This window comes from Temnothorax curvispinosus, unplaced genomic scaffold (assembly GCF_003070985.1).
Source record: "Temnothorax curvispinosus isolate PA1 unplaced genomic scaffold, ASM307098v1 QBEX01001498.1, whole genome shotgun sequence".
Taxonomy (NCBI): domain Eukaryota; kingdom Metazoa; phylum Arthropoda; class Insecta; order Hymenoptera; family Formicidae; genus Temnothorax; species Temnothorax curvispinosus.
In genome coordinates, this window is record NW_020211278.1 from 1,340,012 (window position 1) to 1,362,275 (window position 22,264).

Here is a 22,264-nt window from a genome sequence, read left to right on the forward strand (position 1 = left end):
AAGGCGACATTTACGTGATGGTAAAGGTCAACCAAGCAGTAAAAACCAGTTCTATTCTTACGCCGACTATAGTTATAATAATGAGACGCGGAGGCGCCAGACGTGCGGGCCGTGTCTCGCGCGGAGGAAGTTCTTGGCCATGTCTGATCCGATCGACTGAAGCGTACCTACGCTCCTCGCGCATTATTCTCGCACATCGCATGTATGTACGATGCTAAACCGCGTCTACCCCTTAGCCGAAGATATATTTTATCGCGAAGGCGGCGATCGTCCACGTCGCTGTCCTCGCGATAAGATATCAGCGCGGCACGATATTCGCATGTATGTACACGACATGCGAAGGAAGGGCACGGGAATACCGTCAGGCCTTCGAATTGGCGAACCGCGTAGCAAGGCAGCATCTCCGGCGAGGAAGTGATTCGCAAATTCGCATTATCCGCACGCCTTCTTACCGCGAGACGCAATGCGCATACCGCGTTTGCTCGCACGTGCCGCCGCGTGTATAGCGACCAGCGTTAAAGCGCCTTTCGTTCAATCGATATCGTCCTCACAGGATTCATTCTCTTAGAAATCGAAGGCGGGACACGTCTATTATCGAGCGCACATTAATAATTATTAATCTTTCTCTCTTTCGCTAAAAATAGAATTTTTATAGCCAATGTTTTTCCACGTCTGTTAACGTTACGTAGAATTATTATTTTTAGATGACAACGAAAAATGAGATTTACGTAAAAGTAAACCCGCAAAGGTCGACTAAGCGATAGAAATTATTCTATTCTAATACCAAGTATGCACATAATAACGAGGTGAAAGCGCCAGACATAAACGTCGTGTCTTGCATAAGGAAGTTTTTGGCTAATCGGTCGATGCGAGCCCATAAGACGCTCCTCATTTCTTAAGGCCATTGCACGTAACAAAGTTTTAGTCGTAATCGTAAGGCCATAAGAAAATAGACCAATCACACTCGATTATTCTTCGAGCGCGAGGAGAATAATCAACTGTGATTGGTTTATTTTCTTACGGCCTTACGATTACGGCTAAATCTTTGTTACGTGCAATGGCCTTTAGCGCCTTATTGTCGCACATTGTGCATATATGCAGATCATTTCTACTCCTTAATCGGTGGTCGCGCAACGTTCTCGTCGTCGTCATCGTCTCCGCGATAGCAAATCGGCGCGGCGCGGCGCGGCCGCGGCGCGTCAACGTCCGCGTGTATGCGCGCGGACGACGCGTGCATACGAAGGAAGGGCTCGGAAATACCGTCAGGCCTTCGAATTGGCGAACCGCGTAGCAAGGCAGCATCTCCGGCGAGGAAGTGATTCGCAAATTCGCGGTGCTGCGCGTCGTCTTCCCACGAACGCGCGCCGGCGCAACGCATCGAATCCCGGTGAAGTACCGTACGCCGAAATCCCGTTCGTCGGCCCGATTTTGAGTTGAGTCATATGCCAATCGAACTTTCGAGACGAGCTTCGCGAACGAATCGCGTAGAAAGAAACGGGGGGGGGGGGGGGGGGGGAAACGCGGAGGCGTTATCATGGAATCTCCCCCGAGATCTCCCCCGTGGTTTTCTTCTACGTGATTCGTTCGCAGATTACTCGGTCTCGGCTATAATTCACGGTTGATTAGGTATCGAGCTGTTGTCTATGGGAAAGCTGGACTGCCTTCCCAGAAACAAGGAGAGTTTGTTTCATTCGCTTGTCACGCTTATCGCTAATTTGAGAATGTACATAGGACTCACGTAGATAATTGATCCATTTGCTAATCATCTAATAACTTTCCGAATTAAGAGCAAGATGAACAGTATTATTTCATAGCATATTCCTTCATAGCACAATTGATTTTCTCGTTACGAAAACTCCGTTCCGGGCGGTCGCGCTGCCTAGAGCGTCTTTGACAGTCGCAGTGCAGTAGATACAGAAAGAATATGATCAGACGCGCTTGAGGCGGTGAGGAGTTTCAACATGATATGCGCGCGCGGATGAATCCGAGGGATGTGCGCAATGTTCGACAACGCCGAGATATTATTAGGCGAGCATAAACGTGGTCACTTCATTGGCGCAGTACCTCTCATACGCCTCGTTTTTGCGGATTAACCGAAAATTTTCGGGACTTATCGAAAGACAACGAAAGAGAGTGACGTGACAGCAGGGAACGATACAAACGCGATCCGAAAGAACCACGTTTGAGAAGATAATAGCTCATTCTGTGATCGAACCGTCCTGGCGACGTCTAACGAGGCGGTCTAACGAGGAGTATTATAGCTTGAGAACCGTCGTCGTGGTGACTAGATAAGTGACGTCAACGAGACGACGCGTCTGGAAAGCCACGTAGGGAATAACCTGTTGAGCAATATCAGCTTGCTCGGGATCCGGCGGTCATAAGAATGAGTTGGCGCGCGCCTGATTCCGCCTTGCTATACCGGCAGTGGTTCCCCGAGTACGTTGGCGTTCCGCGACAGTGAAATATCTAGGCGTATTGACGCGAATTGCGTTATCTAACGTACGCACACCTCGCAGAAGTCGTCGCATTCTACAAGCCTTTGCGAGTACATCTAAGAAAATCGAGACACAGGACGCAATTGCGTGCAATCGCCCGACGAGAATAAAAAAACGCGTATTCTCCGGGCTTAACCGTTCTTAAAACGCTTTAATTTCGAATTACGCGTGAAAATGATCGGTGCAATTAAATCATCGTGTAAATCCTTCGCTGTGAAGTCCTGGCTTCAACATAGAGTGGAATTTGCGATTATCGAGAGTACGGTACACATCACGGTACACGGCGATTAGATAAGCGTTATTATAGAGGTCTTGTGTCAAGATCGTCGCGATAAGGCGGACGTATAACATTGTTATCGCCGTAATGCGACCGATGAAATAAAAAAAGAGAAAATTCGTTCGAGACGAATTTGGATTGTATGCCAACCACTGCGCTTTGTAGAACGCGGGGGGGAGGGGGGCAAGATTCCAGCGGGATAAGTGATCCCTCACGAGAAGCTCCGTGTCATATGGCACACGTCGAAACCGATCGGGTAGCTCGGGTCTCGCAATTAAATCTCAATAAGGATGCGCGGGACAAAGAGGAGGCGCGCGCCGGTTTCTTCGCGCGGGGGATCATGGAGAGTGCCCAAGTTTCCATCAAGTAAAGCAATCTAACAGGAGAACGTAAACGGGCGTTGGTGGATTGCCGGGTATCCTTCAAACCGTCTGAGCTGAGCTGCGGTTCTCATACTGAACTCGCGCGGGCACCACTTTCGCGACGTCGAAAAGTCGCGTATAAATAAGTACGAACAGAACGTTACTTCATCAGTTACAAAAATAACTTTGGATCACGTAGATAATTTATATTTATGATAATTATCCATAATTGATCTTCGAAGATAGGTAAGATGACATTTATATTGCAGATATATATTTTCCAGGGAGATATGATCCTGAGCTGAAATAAACTCTCCTGATATAAATAATAATTACGTTTATATAAGTTCCCTGAAAATGGGACACAAATTTATTATTTGTTTAAACAAATTATTATTCATTATAAACTCGTAATTATTAACTCATATCAGGAGAATTTATTTCAGCTCAGCATCATGATATCTCCCTGGAAAATAAATTTTATCCTGATTTTTTTATATTTTAATTCCTACGTCTCATTACAATATGCTTATCGTGTTCAGATTTCTTTCCGTAATGTTATGCGAATCACGCGAATGTGCCGGCTATTTTTTCATTTTTCATCGAGCGTCCTAACGAAACACACGCGATTGCGGCTGCATGACACTCTCGATGCATTTCGGCACGCTGGACAAGTGCGATCGATATGTCAGTTTAACCGATACCGCGTGTATAGGTATTTCATGTTTAAAAACGACATCCTTTTACCTCGAAATAAAAGGACGGGTGCGGTCCGAGTATACAGGATGTTATACTAAAGCGCTCGGAGTAATAAATAATACAAATTTAACGAGATAATAAACTTAATAATAAATTTAATAAATTTAATAATGGCGTCGAGTTCGAAGATACGTGTTAATGCACTTTCGTCACGCGATGTGTGTAATCGCGTTTCACATCTCAATTTCAGAAGTGAAAAGCAGCTGAAGGGTTTGCCCGAGCATTTTGATAATTATCGGTATATAAAAGCGATATACGAGTGTGTGGCGAGACCCGCCTGTCTTCGCCGTTTAACAATTGACAGATCGACCTCCCGGGGCTTTAAAGGATTTAACCGCGCGTGGATATTAAAACGTATACGCGTCGCAGGGGTTTCGCATGTGGTATGTTTTTCTTTTTCGCAGTAAATGACTGGCAGGTCTCTTTCTGCGTATCCTCTCTCGTTCTCTCTGCGGATATGTAGATCCTCTGTGACGGTGGCACACAGTCGTATATCGTAAGTGGCTGCGGTATTTGGCTGGTCAGATCGATGAGGCGCCGTCGTCGTGGCGCCTCGTAAACGCCCAGCCTCTGCCCTCTTCGATAAATCCTCGTCCCTGCGCCCGTTTGGTTCCTGGCAGTTCTTGTCTTGCGCCGCGATATTTCTGTCGATTCATTGCCCGAATCAATCCTTTCGCGATTAATTTTTTGAAATCTCACGGTGATCGATGGAAAATATTTTCCAAGTTTCCTGCGGAAAGCTGCTACGTTTATGATTTACCTCGTCGTGTTATATTTATGTAACGCGAGCATTAAAATACCCGTGACACAAATTTACGGCATTCGTTACGTTGTGAATCGTTCAGTAATTTTTTATTCCCCTGTAAGCCCGTTATTTTTTTTTATTCTCATGCCTCGACGCACATTTTTGCCCGGTCGACGCTGTAAATTCAACGCGGCGCGATATTTTTATTGCCGGCCTTGTCAACGTTGCTTGAATATTTTATATTCTGCGTGGAAAAACATGAATTTTCGATTTTCTATCTTATTTACTACAAATTGCTCGAACCGCTCGTATCCGGTAGTCGATTCACGTGTCTCTCGCGCTTAACACCCGAAACACGCCCGAGTTTGATTCCGCGCGAGTTTATTAACGCCGAATACTCGTGTAACACGAATAAGGGATTAAAAGCTCAGATGAATAGCCGCATTTAACACTTAAACGCGCTGCGCAAGCCGATAACTTTGTACTCTGCCGTACATACATTTTAATCAGTGGAATAGACATTTTCTATTTTCCAGCTGAGAATATTAGATTAGCAGCTACGAAAGTTTGTAAGTTAGTTAATCGCAGTCGGGGAAAACTCAACGAACGAAAAATAACACGGAAAGCGAGAAACATTTAAACGCAACTCGCCAATTGGTTAACAATTGTTTATTTAAATTGCGGTGTCTTTCCTAAAACATCTTAACTTTGATATTTTGCTTGTAACTGTATTCGATCTGGGGCTCTCAAATTGGTATATCTGTCTTGAAATATCCCGGTATCAATATTGATATACATTTTCCCAAACGGTCCGTGATGTCGATACAGTTTTCCTGATATCGTTATTGACATACGCTTGCTGGGAACATCTTATACACAATGTCATCGCGTTTATTTTGAGAATTCGATTGCGAACCGAAACAAATTGTTCGCGGAATATAATCGGCTTTTGGTGCACAGCGCACCTGCAAACGCGTCTTATCGCAAAGCGAGTTAAATCACAGAGTCGAGGAAGCGCGAGGAGAAGACGAAAGGAGAAAAGGAAGGAAGGGTATGAGTCGACTAATGGAGGTATCGCGTCGCCCGGTGACTCCGAGGCGTCTGCGGCGCGAGACGCGAAGCGGAGGAGCGTTTCAAGCTGCGCGATAATGACCTCGCCATGCAAATATAATACCTCTTCGTCGCGCTCTCAATAAGCATATATACATATACACGTTACACGTATTACCGAACGGCGAACTGCCGAACGGTGAAGCTGCTCTCGTGTCTCGCTACGCCTCGCCAGGCGGCCGTCGTTCACGGACTCCTTTAATTAGGATTTTAATTGCGTCTCTCTTTTCCTTCCCGCGTCTCGAGTGCCTTGAGGAAATCCACGCGCGGGAGCAAGTCTTGAAACGTGATTCGTGCGTCTGATCGCACCGAGCAATGGGAACTACATTGATTCTCCGTCGTAAAATTTCTAAGCAACGTCAGAATAACGTCGTGGGCGTTAAATTGTGTGCCCAGGTGCGTTCTCAAATCGCGATGTCGTTATAAGTAAGCCTATTAGTGGCGATTAATTGTTACCGGAAGTGCCCTATTTTCCGTTTCCACTTGATAATACCTAGGTAGACTTGTATCACACGAATGCAGCTCAGCCTACCGAGCTTAACGCGGCTTTTGTCCGACGACCGAGCTGTCCTACTGCCCCTGACAGCGGGCATCGTAGTGCCGCAATCGTGTCGCAATTAGCACCGAGATTAGCGAGGCGACACCCGGAGCGATAACTTCTCCTAGAGATTATCCTCCCTGACGCTTATCCGCGCTACGTTGGAAATTATTAAACGTCGCTAGAAAGAGTAGAAAGAAAACGTATACTTACAGGATCAAAATTACGCTCGAAATATAGAGAAGCGAGTATCCTGTGATTTGCATAAAGATTTCGGTCAGTTTTTGATTACACAAGGACAATAGCGTCGATGTGGGTTAACCGACAAGCTTTCACGTCAATTACTCAAATCCGCATGAAATCTGACATCCAACTTGAATAGCTGCCCGGACTCTCGCTGATTATCGGCGAAATTTCATATCCGATTGGGCGACGCGGTGCGGGCAATCAGCTTAATAATAAGAGCAACGAGATTGTGCGAGAGATTATTACGCGCTGAAAATATATATACTCCAGAAATACATGCCGGAAACTGGTATAATGGTTGCCGCCAGGTGTAAGCGATATAATTATTGAGCGGACTCGCTCGGGCGGTTACGCTAATCCGCGAATTAATTCGCCCAGAAGTCGCGCATGATAAGCGCGATGCGATCTCGTCGTTGTTCCCTACAGCAACCTCTGCTGCACTTGGTGCACCATACGGATCCGGATTGCCGAGCGACGGAAATCGCGGAGGAATTCCGCGGTAGGTAGGTATAGTAGGTACACGCGAGCGCGTAGGAGATTACCGGCGACGCTCCGTCTCGTACGAAACCGGCGAGGGAAAAAAATGACACGGGAAGAAATAAATCGCGGCATCGAGAGCACGCGAGAGCGTTGCACCCGATGCGCGCGAATCGATTTGCTCGTTTTTTTTCCCTCCCGCCGAAGAATCGGGTTGATCCTTTTTTTTCCGCGTAACGCCCGACGTAACGCAGCTCGTCGGTGGACTGGAAATTACGGGATATTCGGTGCGCGCAATTAACGCCTGGCTCGCCCCTGTAATCACGCGATCGCGATAAATTTCGGTGCGCAACGAGCACGCCGACTCGTTTCGCGCCTCCCGTGTTTGTCCCCCCGCAAGACGGAAGGCTTATATGCAGATACTCCCCGCGGGAGAGGATTCGTTCATTATCGGGTATTAATTAAAATCATCTGCTCTGATTAGCTCGCGAAATCGATGTCGTTAACGGCGCCCGTCGTTACTTTGTCGGCGAGAGCGGTGGTCCGCCTTCCGCGCGACCGGCTGCAATCAATTTCGCGGATGCGTCGCGGATGCAGCGGCCTCGCTGCAATAGTATTCCTTGCATGCGACATGCAGGTACGATCAACGTGCTACAAATTAATAATACAGATCACTGTCTCTTTATTCTCGGCGGAGAACCGAAATACCTTTTTCCCCGAGCGAGATTTTTTCTCTCGGCGCTATCTTCGTTCTCGCATATTTTTAATTTTCATCACCGGATACCGGGGTAATTCGATCTCGAATTAAAATTCAATTAAAGCGACGACACTCGCAAGTTCATTATTTCCGAGGAGAAGAACTTCGGAATCCCTTATCTCTCGAGGGATTTAGAGATTTATTATAGTGTCTGGAGTTTTTCGTTAAGCAAAAATAATTTCAATTTTTAGCATAAGGTAACGGGGGAGGGGGGAAGAGAAGCCGATGCTTTCTGACGTTCAGTATCGATTAATCGCAAGATATTCCGTCAAACTAAGGCACCGAATTGCAGTTGGAGAACGCAGGTGCGTAGACGCAAATAAGTATTGGACGTAAGAGTTAAGGGGATGCGGCGCGCGAAGGAAGATCGAGCTTCTCGGAAGTGGAGAAAGGCGCAAAGGGGGGTTGCTATACTTCGGTTTCTGATGTTCTCAACACGGTTAGTAAGGGGCGCCGGTCAATACTAGCACCGCGCAGTATAACCAGGGCTGTAAAAAGCGCGTCCCACGCCCCGACTACTACTTCATCTTGTAAGCGACCGTTACTGCGGGATATCTCAAGAAGTATGATATCGCGGGAGTTACGCTTAAGCCGAGAATCTCATCTGCAAAGTGAGATTGCCTGAAACATGGTCGGGGAAATTCAAGGAAAATTCAAGGCACGAATTTCTGCATTTCTTTCTTGGTAAACGACATAAAGAATATTTTTTAAATATTATTTTTTGGATTTATATAATCAGTGAAATTTATGTGTATGTGTACAAGTATATCACAATTGATACAACAATTATTATAAAATTCTTTTCGTAAAACTTTACGAGTTATACCGTGAACAATATAAAAAGACAACAAAACAATATGCCATACATTTGCGCTAACTATTACAAATTATAAATTATCATCTGCTTTCTGTTGTCACATTAAGAAGTAAGAGAACTGACTAAAAAAAGAGATTTATTAGAGAATCTACGTTGAAACGAATACAATTTCCTGCAAATACGAGTGCAAATAGTTGAAGCCTCAGAGCAATAAATTTTTATAAAATCTATGACTGAAAATATCTATTAATTTGCATGAGGTTTCGCATTTGCAACACAACTTCGTATTACGGCATTGAGAATCGTGAGATGCAGTGCGGAATCGAAACTATTCGACGGATCGATGAATCGGCAACCGCGATCGCACGTCGCGGGGAACCTCTTAATCGTGAGTCGCGTCACATCGGTGTCAGAGCAGTGCGATGTATGCAAATGTATCGCGTTGGGATTCGTACAGACTCGGAGGAGGACGGATAGGGAGAGATAGCAGAGAAGCAGATGCAAACTGCATTCGTTCCGGAGATCTCCTCTCGTCCCTCGTTGCAGAATTGCAATCTCTTGCAAACCGCTATCGCTACCGTGTTGCTACCGTCCAAAAGTACAGTTAACCGGGTAGCACAGACGTAATTAGTAAAACGCATAGATTGCGCATGTACGTGACCTGCACCGTCGCTCTTTTATCGCCTTTCGGCTCAAATATCGTTCACGTCGAGTCTTGATGGCTAATCAAAAAGGGATCGATAAATATTTAATTAATAATTATCATATTTAATTCGTGGATTTTCGTTCAAACGAGAGAATGTATAATTTCGACTAATTATATCATTGAATAAATTACACTGGATTCGAAATTGTGAACAAGTGACAAGTACTACGTCGCAGATTCTCTTTTCAAGAGTCTCGACTCCGTCTCCAATTATTTTAGTTCGACAAACTTCGAAGAGCTAAGGGTAAACTTCCGCAATGCGTGCATAGATTATGTAATCTCATCGCCGCTCGAAGCGGGCCTTATTAAAGTATAGTTACGCTTGGTGCATCTCCGAATTTGGAGATGCTAATTTCAATCTCGTTCGCGTTCTCAATCTCACTCGCGTTCTCGATCTCGCGTACATAATGCGCGACTTACCGGATCATATTTCTGGGAAAAAGATTAAAGGTATATCTGTCGTAGTTCTATCTATAGGATAAAGTAAGAGCATGCTACCGATCGTACGACCCGATAAAAAATGTATCAATCCCCCTTTAAAGGCGCGACACGTGCTCAAGCGGCTGCGAGCATCGCGCGCGTATTACTCGAAACTTAAATGCTAAAGAGGAGTTTAATGGATGGCTTTAACATCAGAGGTCGACCATTCTCGAAATTGCATAAATTCAACTTTGCGTTTTAAGCAGGCGGCGAAAACGAGTTTTCCAATAAGCGCAGACGGCGACGCGTCGGAAGATACAATTGTCTCTGTTTTCTTTAGTAGCACATAAATTTTCCGCTTTAATAATACGTTCTTTTCTTAGTGAAAATGTCAAGCCGTGTGAAATATATATATATATATATATATATATATATATATATATATACGTATATATATATAATTATAGGACAGACAGACTAAAAATAATTGGCTTTTCTTCGATCGTGACACAAATAGATAAGATCTCATTTCTCATTTAATGCCTCTATATATTTTTTAATTGCGCTCAATATATTGTTTTATTTGTGCATCCTGTTTCATATTTTTTATTTTTTATTTCCATTATTATGTAATTCCGCGCAGTCACACACGATACCATGCAAATTTAAATTAAATGTCACGCGGTTGCATTTCGTACATCACAGAATTGTATTGAAGAAAAACATAGCGCGAGATAATTGAAGAGCTATTAGATTCAATTATGCACGGTGGCTTCACTACGATCTCAGACATTGTCGTTATGTTAGAATGCCTTTGGCGAACCATGCGATGTTTCGGTCGCGTCGGGAAGTATTATGAACGTTCCTGAATAGATAGCATTAGTAGCGTAGTCACGTTTTCGTCCCTGCAAAGCTGCTCAAAAATTCCTGCGAGGCACTTAGACATTAGGTTTTGCTCGCACATCACGTCGAAAAAAATTTTCAGTTAGTAAATTATAAGTTATCTCGCGCTTGCGGGCGTAGATCAAATAAAAAAGAGGTCCTTTTACGAAAATTGCGTAAAATTGAAAATATATTACAGATACGAAGACACACTGAGATCAAGAGGAAATAGTTAATAGCGTTAGGAACTATTTGAGAAATTTAAATTAACTAGCGGAATCTTTGAGATAATTAAACAGGAAGAGACACGGAGCATGTAAAATCTGTATGTAAAATTATTCTCGTTGTTTAGCCTATACTGACGTGTTATTACGGGCAATATTGCGGTATTATATCTTTACGAGTAGTAACGAGATGATGTTTTTTTTGTTTTATCGCACACTCGAGCGCTTTTCAAAGCGTTGAAGTTGACGCGTGCGTGCCTGGTTCATTAAGAGATTCCGTCAGAGAGAATGCCTTTGGGTGCGAGAATTCCGGCGAGTCTCGAAGGATCGCACAATGTACGTTCCTCACCGCAATGCGACAAATGAGCATGACTGCGATAAATCGCCTTTTTATAACGGACTTATATCTCGCGTTCTCTCGTACCGTTATCGAACCGTCCCTTGATATTTAACTGCCGTCGTTACTGCGCACCCATGATCGCCGACCTGCTCGCGATAAACAACCGTGCGCCATTAGAGCTGGAGCATTAAACTTGCATCGGACGAGAGATCTGTCTCCTTTCGAAATCGATACACTGTCACGTAGAGAATCATGGATCTGTCGATGTTACACGTTCGATACGCTATTTAGTGAACTCGGGTGTATCGCGAAAATTTTTTATTAGTTAACCAACGCGAACGTGTGATTATAATTATCGCAGGTTACGACTCGCTTTTACTTATCGTTCATCCACGATCTGCTCCGATTTCTATAGACACATTTACGACGTGCTACCTGAACGGTAATTTATCGGGAAGCGAAATCTAGAATTCGGAACACGCGGCACTCATCGGACGAAAGGAAATCAGGGAACAAGAAGCGTGAACGTGAAGGCAATAATTTTTAAATTTAATATTATAATATGAGAGAAACGCAGAGACAAAGTTTGAGAAGTGATACTTTTCTTCTTCGCACGAGCTCCTATCGACGTCCGGGTTCAGGGCGGCGCGAGTCTCGCTCGTGAAAAGCGGAACTCACGAATCCGCTTACCGAAGTTTCGCCCGTGCGGCAGCAACACTTTCCAGATACATTATTCTGGCTGTCGTATGGAGTCAGGAGGAAGGAAATTCTTCGGATACGAGAATGGCAGCCCCGACTCACCCCTTCCGTCGATTTTCTCTATACTTTTCCCACATCCCGACAGTCACCATCTTGTCACCCGGCACATACTAACACAAAGAATATCGACTTTCCGCTATGTTTCTGACAGAGAGAAAAAGAGAGAGAAAGAAAAAGAAATTGTTTAAAAAGGATATATAGATACAGATAAGTTTTAACCTTCGTTATCCTGCTTCAATATAAAACGATATGAGTCTTAATCTTGTTCTTTTTAGATTAGATTTATATGTTGCTTTCATTTTATTTCCAAAAATGTTTATGGGATTCGTTTACGACATGTGTAAATGTATATAGGTGTATATATGACGTGTAAATATGTGAGAGGATCCGCAGCGTATTGAGCTCAGGTCCGTGGGTTCGCTAAGCCCAAATGACTGCGTGGATCAGTCATCCCTGCGGGGAAAGAGATATTTCTTCTGGAACCGATAAATTCGTGAATTTAACCAGCATCAGGCGGGCGAACGAGTGATCCCATTTATATCCATAAAAAAATAGAAAAAAAATTAGATATAAAGTCATAAATATCTCATAAAACTATTGAGTCATTGATATTGCGACAAACTTTCGAAAAAAATTTATTTATAGTTTAAGATTTTTATTAGAAATATTGATTTATTAATATGATTGTCTATGATACTAGATATTTATAATTATTTATGTAATAAAATAATATCTTAATGACCATATAAGGTAACAAAATCAGAAAGTATGTGTGTAGGTTTTAAAAATAGATTGTTTATCCTACATTTTTTATCCTTAATACATAATAGGCGTACATTTACATTTCCCACTATTGTTGTACGTTGCATTTAGTCATACTTCATGTTCCCCTCGTTGTACAGCTTGCAAAAGGTGCCACGTTGATTGATAAATTACTAGCTTTACGAAAGCAAAATGGCTGAAACTAAAAACCTGTTTTTGTCCGAGAATCTATTGAGGTAATGCATCACCCAGTTTCCACTTGTCATTAAGTGCATTCGTTCTGTTAGATGCCATCCCCCGCAATCGAGCAAGGTCACGCCAGTTTGGCCATGTAACGATCATTTCAGCTAATTTCGTAACTCATCAACTAATAGAATTGCATTCAGGAATATAAATATCTGGTATTAGACGCAATAATTCAGTTTGTACAAATCCCGGCGGAATCTGTGGAGGATAATCGCGGGATAATCTTCAGCCGCGTTCTAATCGTGAATACGGAACCAAAACGACGACCGCTAATTGCCCCTATCTATCACTCGCCCCTAACTCCATTACCATTATGCTAAGCCAACTTTCAAGGCGTTACAATATCCGCGAATATTACAATGCCGGGCACGCCCGGTTCGTCGATTGATCCTCGCCGGCATGTCATCCCCAACGTGCGAGTCGGCCGATTCCGTGCGTGTGTGTACCGAGCGCACGTAGGTCCCGATCCTCGTTATCTCTATCCTTCTCGGCGGGCGACCTCCGTCGAAGGAGGAAAACCCAGCTCTTACGATCGCTTCGGGGATACTCCGATCTGACGGTCGTTACGTCATTTCCGTTACGTCTAGCCCTTTCGCCGGTTTCTACCGGCAAATTCGACGGTCGTGTGTATTCCTTCCCTCCAGGGCTTCCTCGCGCGACGGCCTCCCCCTCGCTACTCGGTTCGCGCGACACCCAGACAAACTCCGGTCACGTACAATATACCCAGAAGCGTTCTATACGTGGTGATCGTCCCTGACGGCGTATAGACCGGCGCGACGACGGCAACGGCGGTAGGCCCGGCTGCGCGGACGACCAATCGCGCCGCACGACTAGTGGGGATGCCGGTAGGTGCGTCGCGACAGGGGGGGTGAGAGGGTTCTCCACCGCCACCGTCACCGCCGCCGCTGCCGCCGCCGCCGCCGTCGACGCAGGGGGCCGCAGCGCCGCGAGTTCTCCCGTCAGAGAGCCGGCAGCCCGCAACGCGAGTGTTGCTGCCGAGCTTTGATAACCGAGAGGCCGCACAGTGAGAATCGTCGTCGTCGCCCTCGCTCTCGTCGCCGTCGACAGCGGGGAACAGCCCGTCGAGAGGAGAGGAGGATTTCGCGTCCGTACGACGTGCCGACGTGCACCTTCGACGGAGAGGCTTCCGCATCGGGCAACGAAACGTCGTTTCAACCGTCGTCGGAACCCGTCCGTCGATCTCCCTACGCCGGTTTTCGCGTAGTTCTCTCTTTCCCCCGGTCACTCCTCTCTCTCGTTCGGTCTCTCGCTCGCCCCGTCCGCTCGCAACCCCGTCGTCTTCGCGACGCCCAGCGTCGTGGCACCGCCGTGTACTCGCTCCGGCACACAGAGACACGTATAACGTTAAACGTACGTCATTGTGCTACACACGAGTTGCCTGTCATTCCTCACCGCTCTCTTCTTTCCGTTCTATCTGTGACTGTCTTTTTTTCCACTGTCCTATTTCTATCCGTCGTCCTATACTCCCTCCTTGCCCGTTATTTCTCTCTACGTTGCTCCACCGCTCGCTTTAATTCATCCGTTCTCAATCGCTCCGATCTCTGCGTCCGTACAGTACTTTTCGCGGTGCGTGAAGGGAACGAGAGAGGTGTGCCCCCTGCTCCATCTCCCATCGGGGTCTCGAGAAAGCGGACGAAGGGACGAACAGCTCGGAGACGGACAGTCTCTGACGTACGCGTGACTCTCTCCTTTCCTCCGAAGGACGTCCCGTCAGTCAAGGGCGACCGTCATTGCTCGCCTATTACCGCGACCGGTAGCCAGCCCTCCAGGATACTTCCGGAATCTGGAACCCAGTCGTCGAAGCTACCCCGGCTCGTGGTACCCAGGAATATTGCTGGGGAGGGAGTGTAACGAGTAACCAGGTGAGTGCGCTACTACTATTGGAAACTTGGTCGAGGGCTCGCGAGGCTCTCGAACCGATCGAAATCCGTTACGTGTCGGCGACCCACCATTTAATCGGGTCACGGCGGCACCGACGGCGGACGGACGGACGGACGGATAGACGGTTGCGGTGTATGCAACTCTGACGAAATTCGCGCTGACGATTTCCTCGCCTGCCATATGACGTATGGATTTTATCGGTCGGCACACCGCCCGCCGTCGCCGTCGCCGCTGCCGCCGCCGTCAGGCGCCTCGCGAGAGGGGGCGATCTGTTACTAAGGGGTTGCACTGCAGTGCACGGAACGTGGTGGGGTGGTCTCGTCCTGAGAGTTTCGCCGGGATGCCATCGACTCTTGTTCGCCGGTCATCTTTATCACTTTCAGTAATAGAATATCGTAATTCGATCTTCTCCGATCGTTTCGTTAGAGATAAGCGAATAGAAAGACAGGGAACTTGTCGAGAGTGCTATCCATCAATGTCTAACAGCGGATATCGTCCCCCCCGTGACCGGCCGTCGTACGTTTCGTGCAGATCGATCGCGATTCGGTCGGCTGTTCCCCTCGTTGGACTCCAGTCGAATTTGGATCAATGATCTAAGGACTGTGTGCGGGACACCCGGCATCATGCCTGTCCTGCGCATTGCGCCCGGCAGGATATGATAGCGCCGCACGGAGGGCTCGTGTAAATCCTGCGCAATGCCGGCTTCGTCGACGTGCGTGCGTGCGGTGCGACCACGGCGCCGACTCGTCGAGAGGGTAGCAATCTCCTCGGGATCGTTCCCCGACGATCCTCCGCCGCGCGATCGGCCGCGATCGCCAAGCGTTGGAAATTCCGCGAATTCCACGGTGAAAATGCGCGAGGCTTCTCGGACTCCCCCCCTTTTCCCGGAAAACCGATTTCCCTTTCGACGGACAAAGCTCGACCTCTCGTAGGGTTTCGACGGGAATCTCATCGACGTTCGGCTTATATTGTTAGCTGCAGAAAAGTGCGCAGGGCCGCGCTCTGGTGTGCAGCCTTTGCCTTGAGATCTTCGACCGATTCGGCGACCGGCTAGTATAACATTTCCACTCGAATTCTCGTACGTATAGATATCTCCGAATTTAGGACGACGTGACATAGATTCTTATGAAAATTGTTGTAGATGTCAGATGAATCAACTATTCGAATCTCGTTTAGAAGTAAATTCCGAGAATTATTCTTGTCGAGAATTGTTTAAAAGTTTCTACTAACAATAAGCATTGTTGCGGATTTCTAGAGATTGACTTGAGTGGAATCGGTGTCTCCTTCTAAAATTTGTAAGTCGCGCAGGTTTGCAAAACAACCGAGATCGCTTAATGATATCCCCATTGTCTCGTCGCGACTTTCGCCGGGGAAGTTCGTCGAGAGTTTTCAACGATTGATCGTCCATCGTATAAAGTTTCCCCCCCCGGTGTGTACGTTCGTCGACCATAAAGCGATTATTAAAGGGTAATATCTCGAGACTATGCTGTTTGTACGGAAAAGGAATTGCGGCCGCGTTTCGATTTGAGGAAGAGGAGCAAGGCAGGAGGCAGAGCGGCGCTTTGTGTACCGCCAACCCCCTCGGCGTTATACGCTTCTCCTCGACCCTTGCCACTTCTATTTCGGCCCCGAGTCCGTTTCATCTCTCATCTCTCGTGCGGCGCGCGGCGGTGCGGATGGAGCATCCGCATGAGCCATTTGTCGGACAGAACGGTATACGATGGCGCGACAGAAGTAGATTTAACGAATAATATGAGGCAGAGCGATAGCGGGAACATGAATCGTTCGGCTGGGAGCTTTCGTTCTTTGTCGTGGGCTGACCGCGTTGGACGCGTTAATTGCAATTAGCACCATGCGTGTAGCGTACTACACTAATAAAGAGTAGTCGTAGCCGTGATAACGTTAAGCCGGCGCTTTGCCTTAACGAGATATGAAATTTTACTTTCACGAAGATATTAAAGTTACTTTTTATTTTGTAATTCCTTCACGCGGAGCTCACCGTGATAACGTAATTTTCCTTCCGCTTATGCTAAGTATTACGATCTTGGTTATTTAAGATTTAAAAGCCGAGTACATCGCGTCAGTGATTGAAGGCTTAATGGTCGGCCGTCGTGAAAAGAAGACTAAGTATAGCGGCGCTTAAAAGACTGATTAGATTTAAATGAGAAAGTAGCGAAACAGTTTAATGGTTGAATAACTTCTCGCTTAATTTGTCAGCGATCAGCAGACTATTATTGTCATGTCGCGTGTTCAAAAGTTCTGTTAAAATTGTCATATCTGAATTTATTTCTAATTAAAAAAAATTCTTATAAAATCAATCATTGGTCCGCCGTTGATAAAAGATACGTCGGTTAACAAATAGCATGCAGAAAATTAATACAGAAAAAGGATTATTTTACCCGAAAAATCTATATATGATAATATAATGTTGCAGCAATGAGTACCACGGACCCCACCGGGGAGGGTGGAGGAGGGGGAGGAGGAGGGGAGGGTGCCACGACGACAAATGTCGAGCAGACTGCATCCCCGAGCACGCCGATCGCCGGCACCACGGTGCCGGTGGTGCAGGCGGCCGTTCAACAGCAACAGCAACCGCAACAACATCCGCCGCCGTCGCCCCTGAGCGGTTGCTACCTTCTGGTGGTGCTTCCTGAGCCTCACACCGCACAACACAAGGACCTCATCCTGAACCGCCTCGCGAAAGGTGAGATCTCGCTTGTTTCATGAGATCGAGTTTCGCAACTGCCGTAAATGCTTTTTGCTATCATTAGTAACAGAAAAAGATATGAGTTACACAGTGCGGGGACATATAATGGAAAAGACCCCCTTTACCTCTCTGTGCGGAAAGGACGGCGAGTCCCACGCGTGATCCTTACGCGTTATCAGAACGGCACGCATTAATCCACATATATGCGTACGATTATAGCTGATACACGTGTTCATTGTCATAATTATTATATCCGCGTGAGAATATCGAAGTCTGATCACGTATCGGACACAACAGTCCACCGTAACATGGCATGCTGAGCTTGGCTGATTGTGAGAGTGCACCTTACAATTGCCGTTCGCGATTATAATCCTCCGTTTCGGTGGTCGTATCGCGACGTCGCGTTTCCGGGTTAAGATCGCACATATCCGTCATATTGCTCGTTTCCTGGACGCCTGCACGACTGTGCCTGTCTCTAACGGTGCTCGCGTCCTCTTCCGATTACATTCCTTCCGAGTTATCGGACAGACTCGAGTTGACGGACGGATAGTTGCTAGGCGGACGGTAAAACGGACACACGCATTCTTATTCTCATTCTCTCTCTCTTTTTCTCTCTTGTGCGAGAAGGCAATCGCGCGTAACTCGTTTATTCCTAATCGTCTACACGCTCGATATCGCGAGGCGCTAATTCATCCGCGTTCTATATCTATGTTTTCCCCACAGGCGCGCATGAAGACCGGCGGCGCCGGTAAAGCTTCTTTCAATCGCGCGAGAAAGGTTCGTAAATGGTATTAATACTATGATATTAATTGGCTTTTATGGCGAACATTTGTTCGCTTCGTAATCATGCGGCAGTAATGCACTTCGAATGATCGATACGGTAGAATTTCGTTTTTTCCCACTCGCACGAGCAAAACGCAATGTTTTACGTCGAGAGAAGTCGTTTATTTTCATAAAAAACGCCTACAACCTACGTAATTTCGAGGAAAAGACGCTTATAAAATGTCCTTTTTATACATTCTTATATTTATAGCAAAAATATGTTTTCTACAATAACAATTTTTCCGAGCGTTCTCTCGGAAATAAGAGGGGACAATATTATGTATCTTATCGGCTTCACCGATATTGCCATTAGCCATTATCGTCACGAAATTGTCGTTACAATCGCTATATGCGAATATGTGCTTGGAGTTCATCACTAGCGACGCCAACGTGGTCCACATATTTAATTAGAAGCAGTAAAAAGGAAGCATAAAACGATCAATAAAAAGAAATGTATCCATGCTCTATGTCTTCGTGATAAAGATGAGTGCAGGATGTTCTGGAATTTCAATGAGATGGATTTCATAATGATCAAAGGATCAGTTAATAAAAGACTTATTATATCGATATTACATATATGAGTCTTTTATTATATTACGTGTTAATTCATTAATTAGGATCTTTAGTTCCCCAGAACATTACTTATGTATTTCTGTTCATGCACGTCTTAATGTGCTGATACAACACGTTCCGCAGTTGGGATAACGGAATTCCGTAATATATTGCCTTTTTCCGGAGTAAGGACAAAATTAATACACCAACACTGCGTTTTTTAAAGAGAGGAGGGGAAAGAGAGAAAGAGAGAGAGAGGGAAGCCGACGCACGGAGACGGTATTCGTGTTTTCCGCATTGCGCCAGCGATGATTTTTAACGGCGCGCTCGTCCACTTCTCGTTTAACGTTTATCTGCTGATTTTTCAATCCTTTTGCGCGCAAATTCTATAGTCCTCCTCATCCGTGGTCGTTTGCATTTGCGACGATGATTTCGCGAAATGTCGTCTGATAATAGCGCCGCTGTGTATACGTATGTGTACGTGCGCGCCGTAACTTGTGACGTTAATAGCAAACTACATTCATGCATCCTACATAGAATGTACATTTAACCTACTGCGATTAAATATTACGTACTCCGATTATGTATTAAAATGTTCCATTCTAAGCATAAAGTGCGCGGTTTATCGTTGTTCCGTAAATATATATGAATAACAAACGGAGAAACTGTGTACGGAGTTTAACGTTAGCACTAACGTCACTTCCAAAGCTTGCAATACATAACCATTAGATTTATTCATTCTAATTCTGTATCTAATTCTATAAATTAATTATTAAATTATTATTTTTATAATAATGATCATTATTGCCACATCCAGAAATATCTACTTCTGTTCCTGTCTTCTTCGAATCCTTTCAATTTCTTCATGTCTCGAAGTTGGCACATACATCTTCAAGATTACTTGTACAGTCGCGGACGATCATCAAGATTCGCTTTACTTTAGACTTACGCGGGAAAATAGCCGCGCGCAAAAACATTCCCCCGCGCTTCGAGCTTCGGCACGGTTTGCTCTTTTCTTCGCTAAGAAGTGCAGGAGCTCTTCGTGGTTCGTGCGGACCTCCGTGTGGACCTCCTCTCCTTCTTCGCGTAAATTTAGCGGTAGATTTCGAGCCTGCGAGACATTTGCCGCGCCATTTGCCGCATGTTGCGGGCGTTACCGCGTGCTCGCGGCTTCGCCGAGTCCTTAAATACACTCAAAAACGCGCGCGCACGCTTTTACGAATCCTCTGGTTCAAGCTCGTTGAGATCTCGTCGCGCGAGCATATTTCTAATTTGTTTTCTTACTAACCTATACGTTTATCCACTGCGAGTTTTCTCGCTCCTTGGCGAGATTTTAATTGCACGTTCAAGGAGCTTTGCGCACACAAAGGCGAGTACGAATTCAAGCAAGAACTTTTACCTTTACGGATTTATACCGCTTACGAATTTAATGATTCGGAGTAACATACCGTAAAACAAGGCTCTTGCAGTCGCTACCGCTTTACGATGTCCTTATGAGTTGTTCCGTTTCTTCGGCAAAGGCCTGAAGGTCCTGAGGATCCGTTTTCGATGAAGAAGGAAAATTTTGTACGCCCCAGCGAGCCTTTCAAAGGCAAATTGCGACCGCTTTTGCGCGCTCACAAAGTTCACGGATCGCAGGAATATATCGCGGGATATATAGCGTGACACAGCGCGGTATTAGATCGCGTTAGGAACGGCGTGGCTTTTTGAAAGGGATATTTTCCGTCCGGTATTATCCTTTGCGACGCGTATTCCATTTAGTCCCGGCCGCTATTGAGCGTGAATCGCCAGGTCCACGTGTCGTGCATGCGGAAATAATAATAGCAATTTATTTTCAACGGACAAACGGTTCGCCTGCAGTCTGAAAGGACCTTCTCGCTCGTCCTATGATTCAGTACTCGTATAAAAAAAATGTTATAAATGTGAATAATAAGAAGATAATTCCATGCAAATCCTACACAGCTTTCTATTGTTCTCTTTTTAATTAAATTCTACTAAATATCTCTTCGATTGCGATATCAAGGGTTAAACGTAATATATTTACCGTACCTGCTGCATGTGCACCCTGTTGATATTTTTATACTTTGTTGATAGCGTGATGCTACACATTCGTTCTATTTATAGTTAATAAATGGCCATGTTTACGGGACTATCTATCGGAAGGGTATCGACAGATTCTGACGAGTATATACCAATAATTTTACCAACCCCGCATTATCGCGATTTAAAAGACGTCACATATCACGATTTAACATGTATAACCAAATTTTTTAGTAGAGCAATGAATTTCCTTGATAAAATAATTGTTTTTAAATAATGACAAAATTATTTAAATAGAAGTGCTCCTTTAGCTATAATAAAAGTTAGCATTACGACATTTCTATGATATCTATATATGCAGGTCGTCTCAGAATCGTGAAGAATTTTTTTATTTCTTGATTTTATCTAATTCCGAGATATCCCATGTGATTAAACGAGAGATAATCGCGATTTTCTACACGTATGTTAAGCCATATATCTGTCTCTCAGAGTATCGCATTCTCGCGGGATCTTCTCGATCGATCCTTGTTCATACTTGCGCATAAAAGTGCGCACACGTGTGCACACCACCTCGCGTTGTACGTCTATTCTCTGCTCCACGGACGGGGGTTATAGGCCTTAAATGTCTGTTTGTATTTATAGAGCTACGACATGCATTTCGGGGAACCTCCTCCTTTCGCCGATCTTCGAGGACGATATGCGGCCCCCTGATGTCGCGTTGCCTCTTAGTCAGTCTCTTTCTTCGCGAGCAAGAATTCGTTCTATGAACAAATCAAGAGACGCCACGGCGTTCCCTTATATTCTTTCTTATCGCTCCTCAGATCGGCATTAGTCATGGCGGATAGCAGAAATAGATATCAGACTGTGCTCAAAATAAAGCGATAAAACGCACTTTTGCTTTTCTATTGAGATATACCTACTCACAATCAGTTTTCATGTATTTTTCTTATACAATTCTGATATTCTTAAAATTTGTTGAAAAGGAAAATACAAATATTTCTATATACGCCTTTTGATACCAGAAGTTATCCTGCGTTTACCTAAGTTTTATAAAAACTTCGACGATAATTTTACGCATGGATACACATAAGTATCTAATGAACAAAATGTTTATTAGTTACCACTACCGCTAATTGCGATCTAAATCTGGATTGCCTTGAATTTGTTGATACTGAAAATGGGCAAGAACGTGTCCTCGAAGCCGTTGACCATATCGTTATGAAGGCTCAGCGTTATGCACGATTTCTTTTAGCGACGGCTTTTTCTCTGGCTATTGATATAGTTTTATATATAACCTGGCATATATCAATCGCAAAAAA

General features: G+C 45.2%; 2 protein-coding genes across 2 annotated transcripts in view; one reads left to right on the top strand and one right to left on the bottom strand.

Annotated features, from left to right (window-relative positions):
- The window catches only part of LOC112464843 (atrial natriuretic peptide receptor 1), a 65,507-nt gene that overhangs the window by 35,588 nt on the left and 7,655 nt on the right, over nucleotides 1–22,264 (bottom strand). The window lies entirely within an intron of this gene.
- Nucleotides 13,905–22,264, top strand: part of LOC112464804 (microtubule-associated protein futsch) — a 47,871-nt gene continuing 39,511 nt past the window's right edge. Inside the window, exons 1-2 of the mRNA XM_025032020.1 lie at nucleotides 13,905–14,805; nucleotides 17,259–17,528. Of these exons, the coding sequence (XP_024887788.1) occupies nucleotides 17,261–17,528 (268 nt within the window). The 5' untranslated portion in view covers nucleotides 13,905–14,805; nucleotides 17,259–17,260. The remainder of the gene's footprint in view (nucleotides 14,806–17,258; nucleotides 17,529–22,264) is intronic.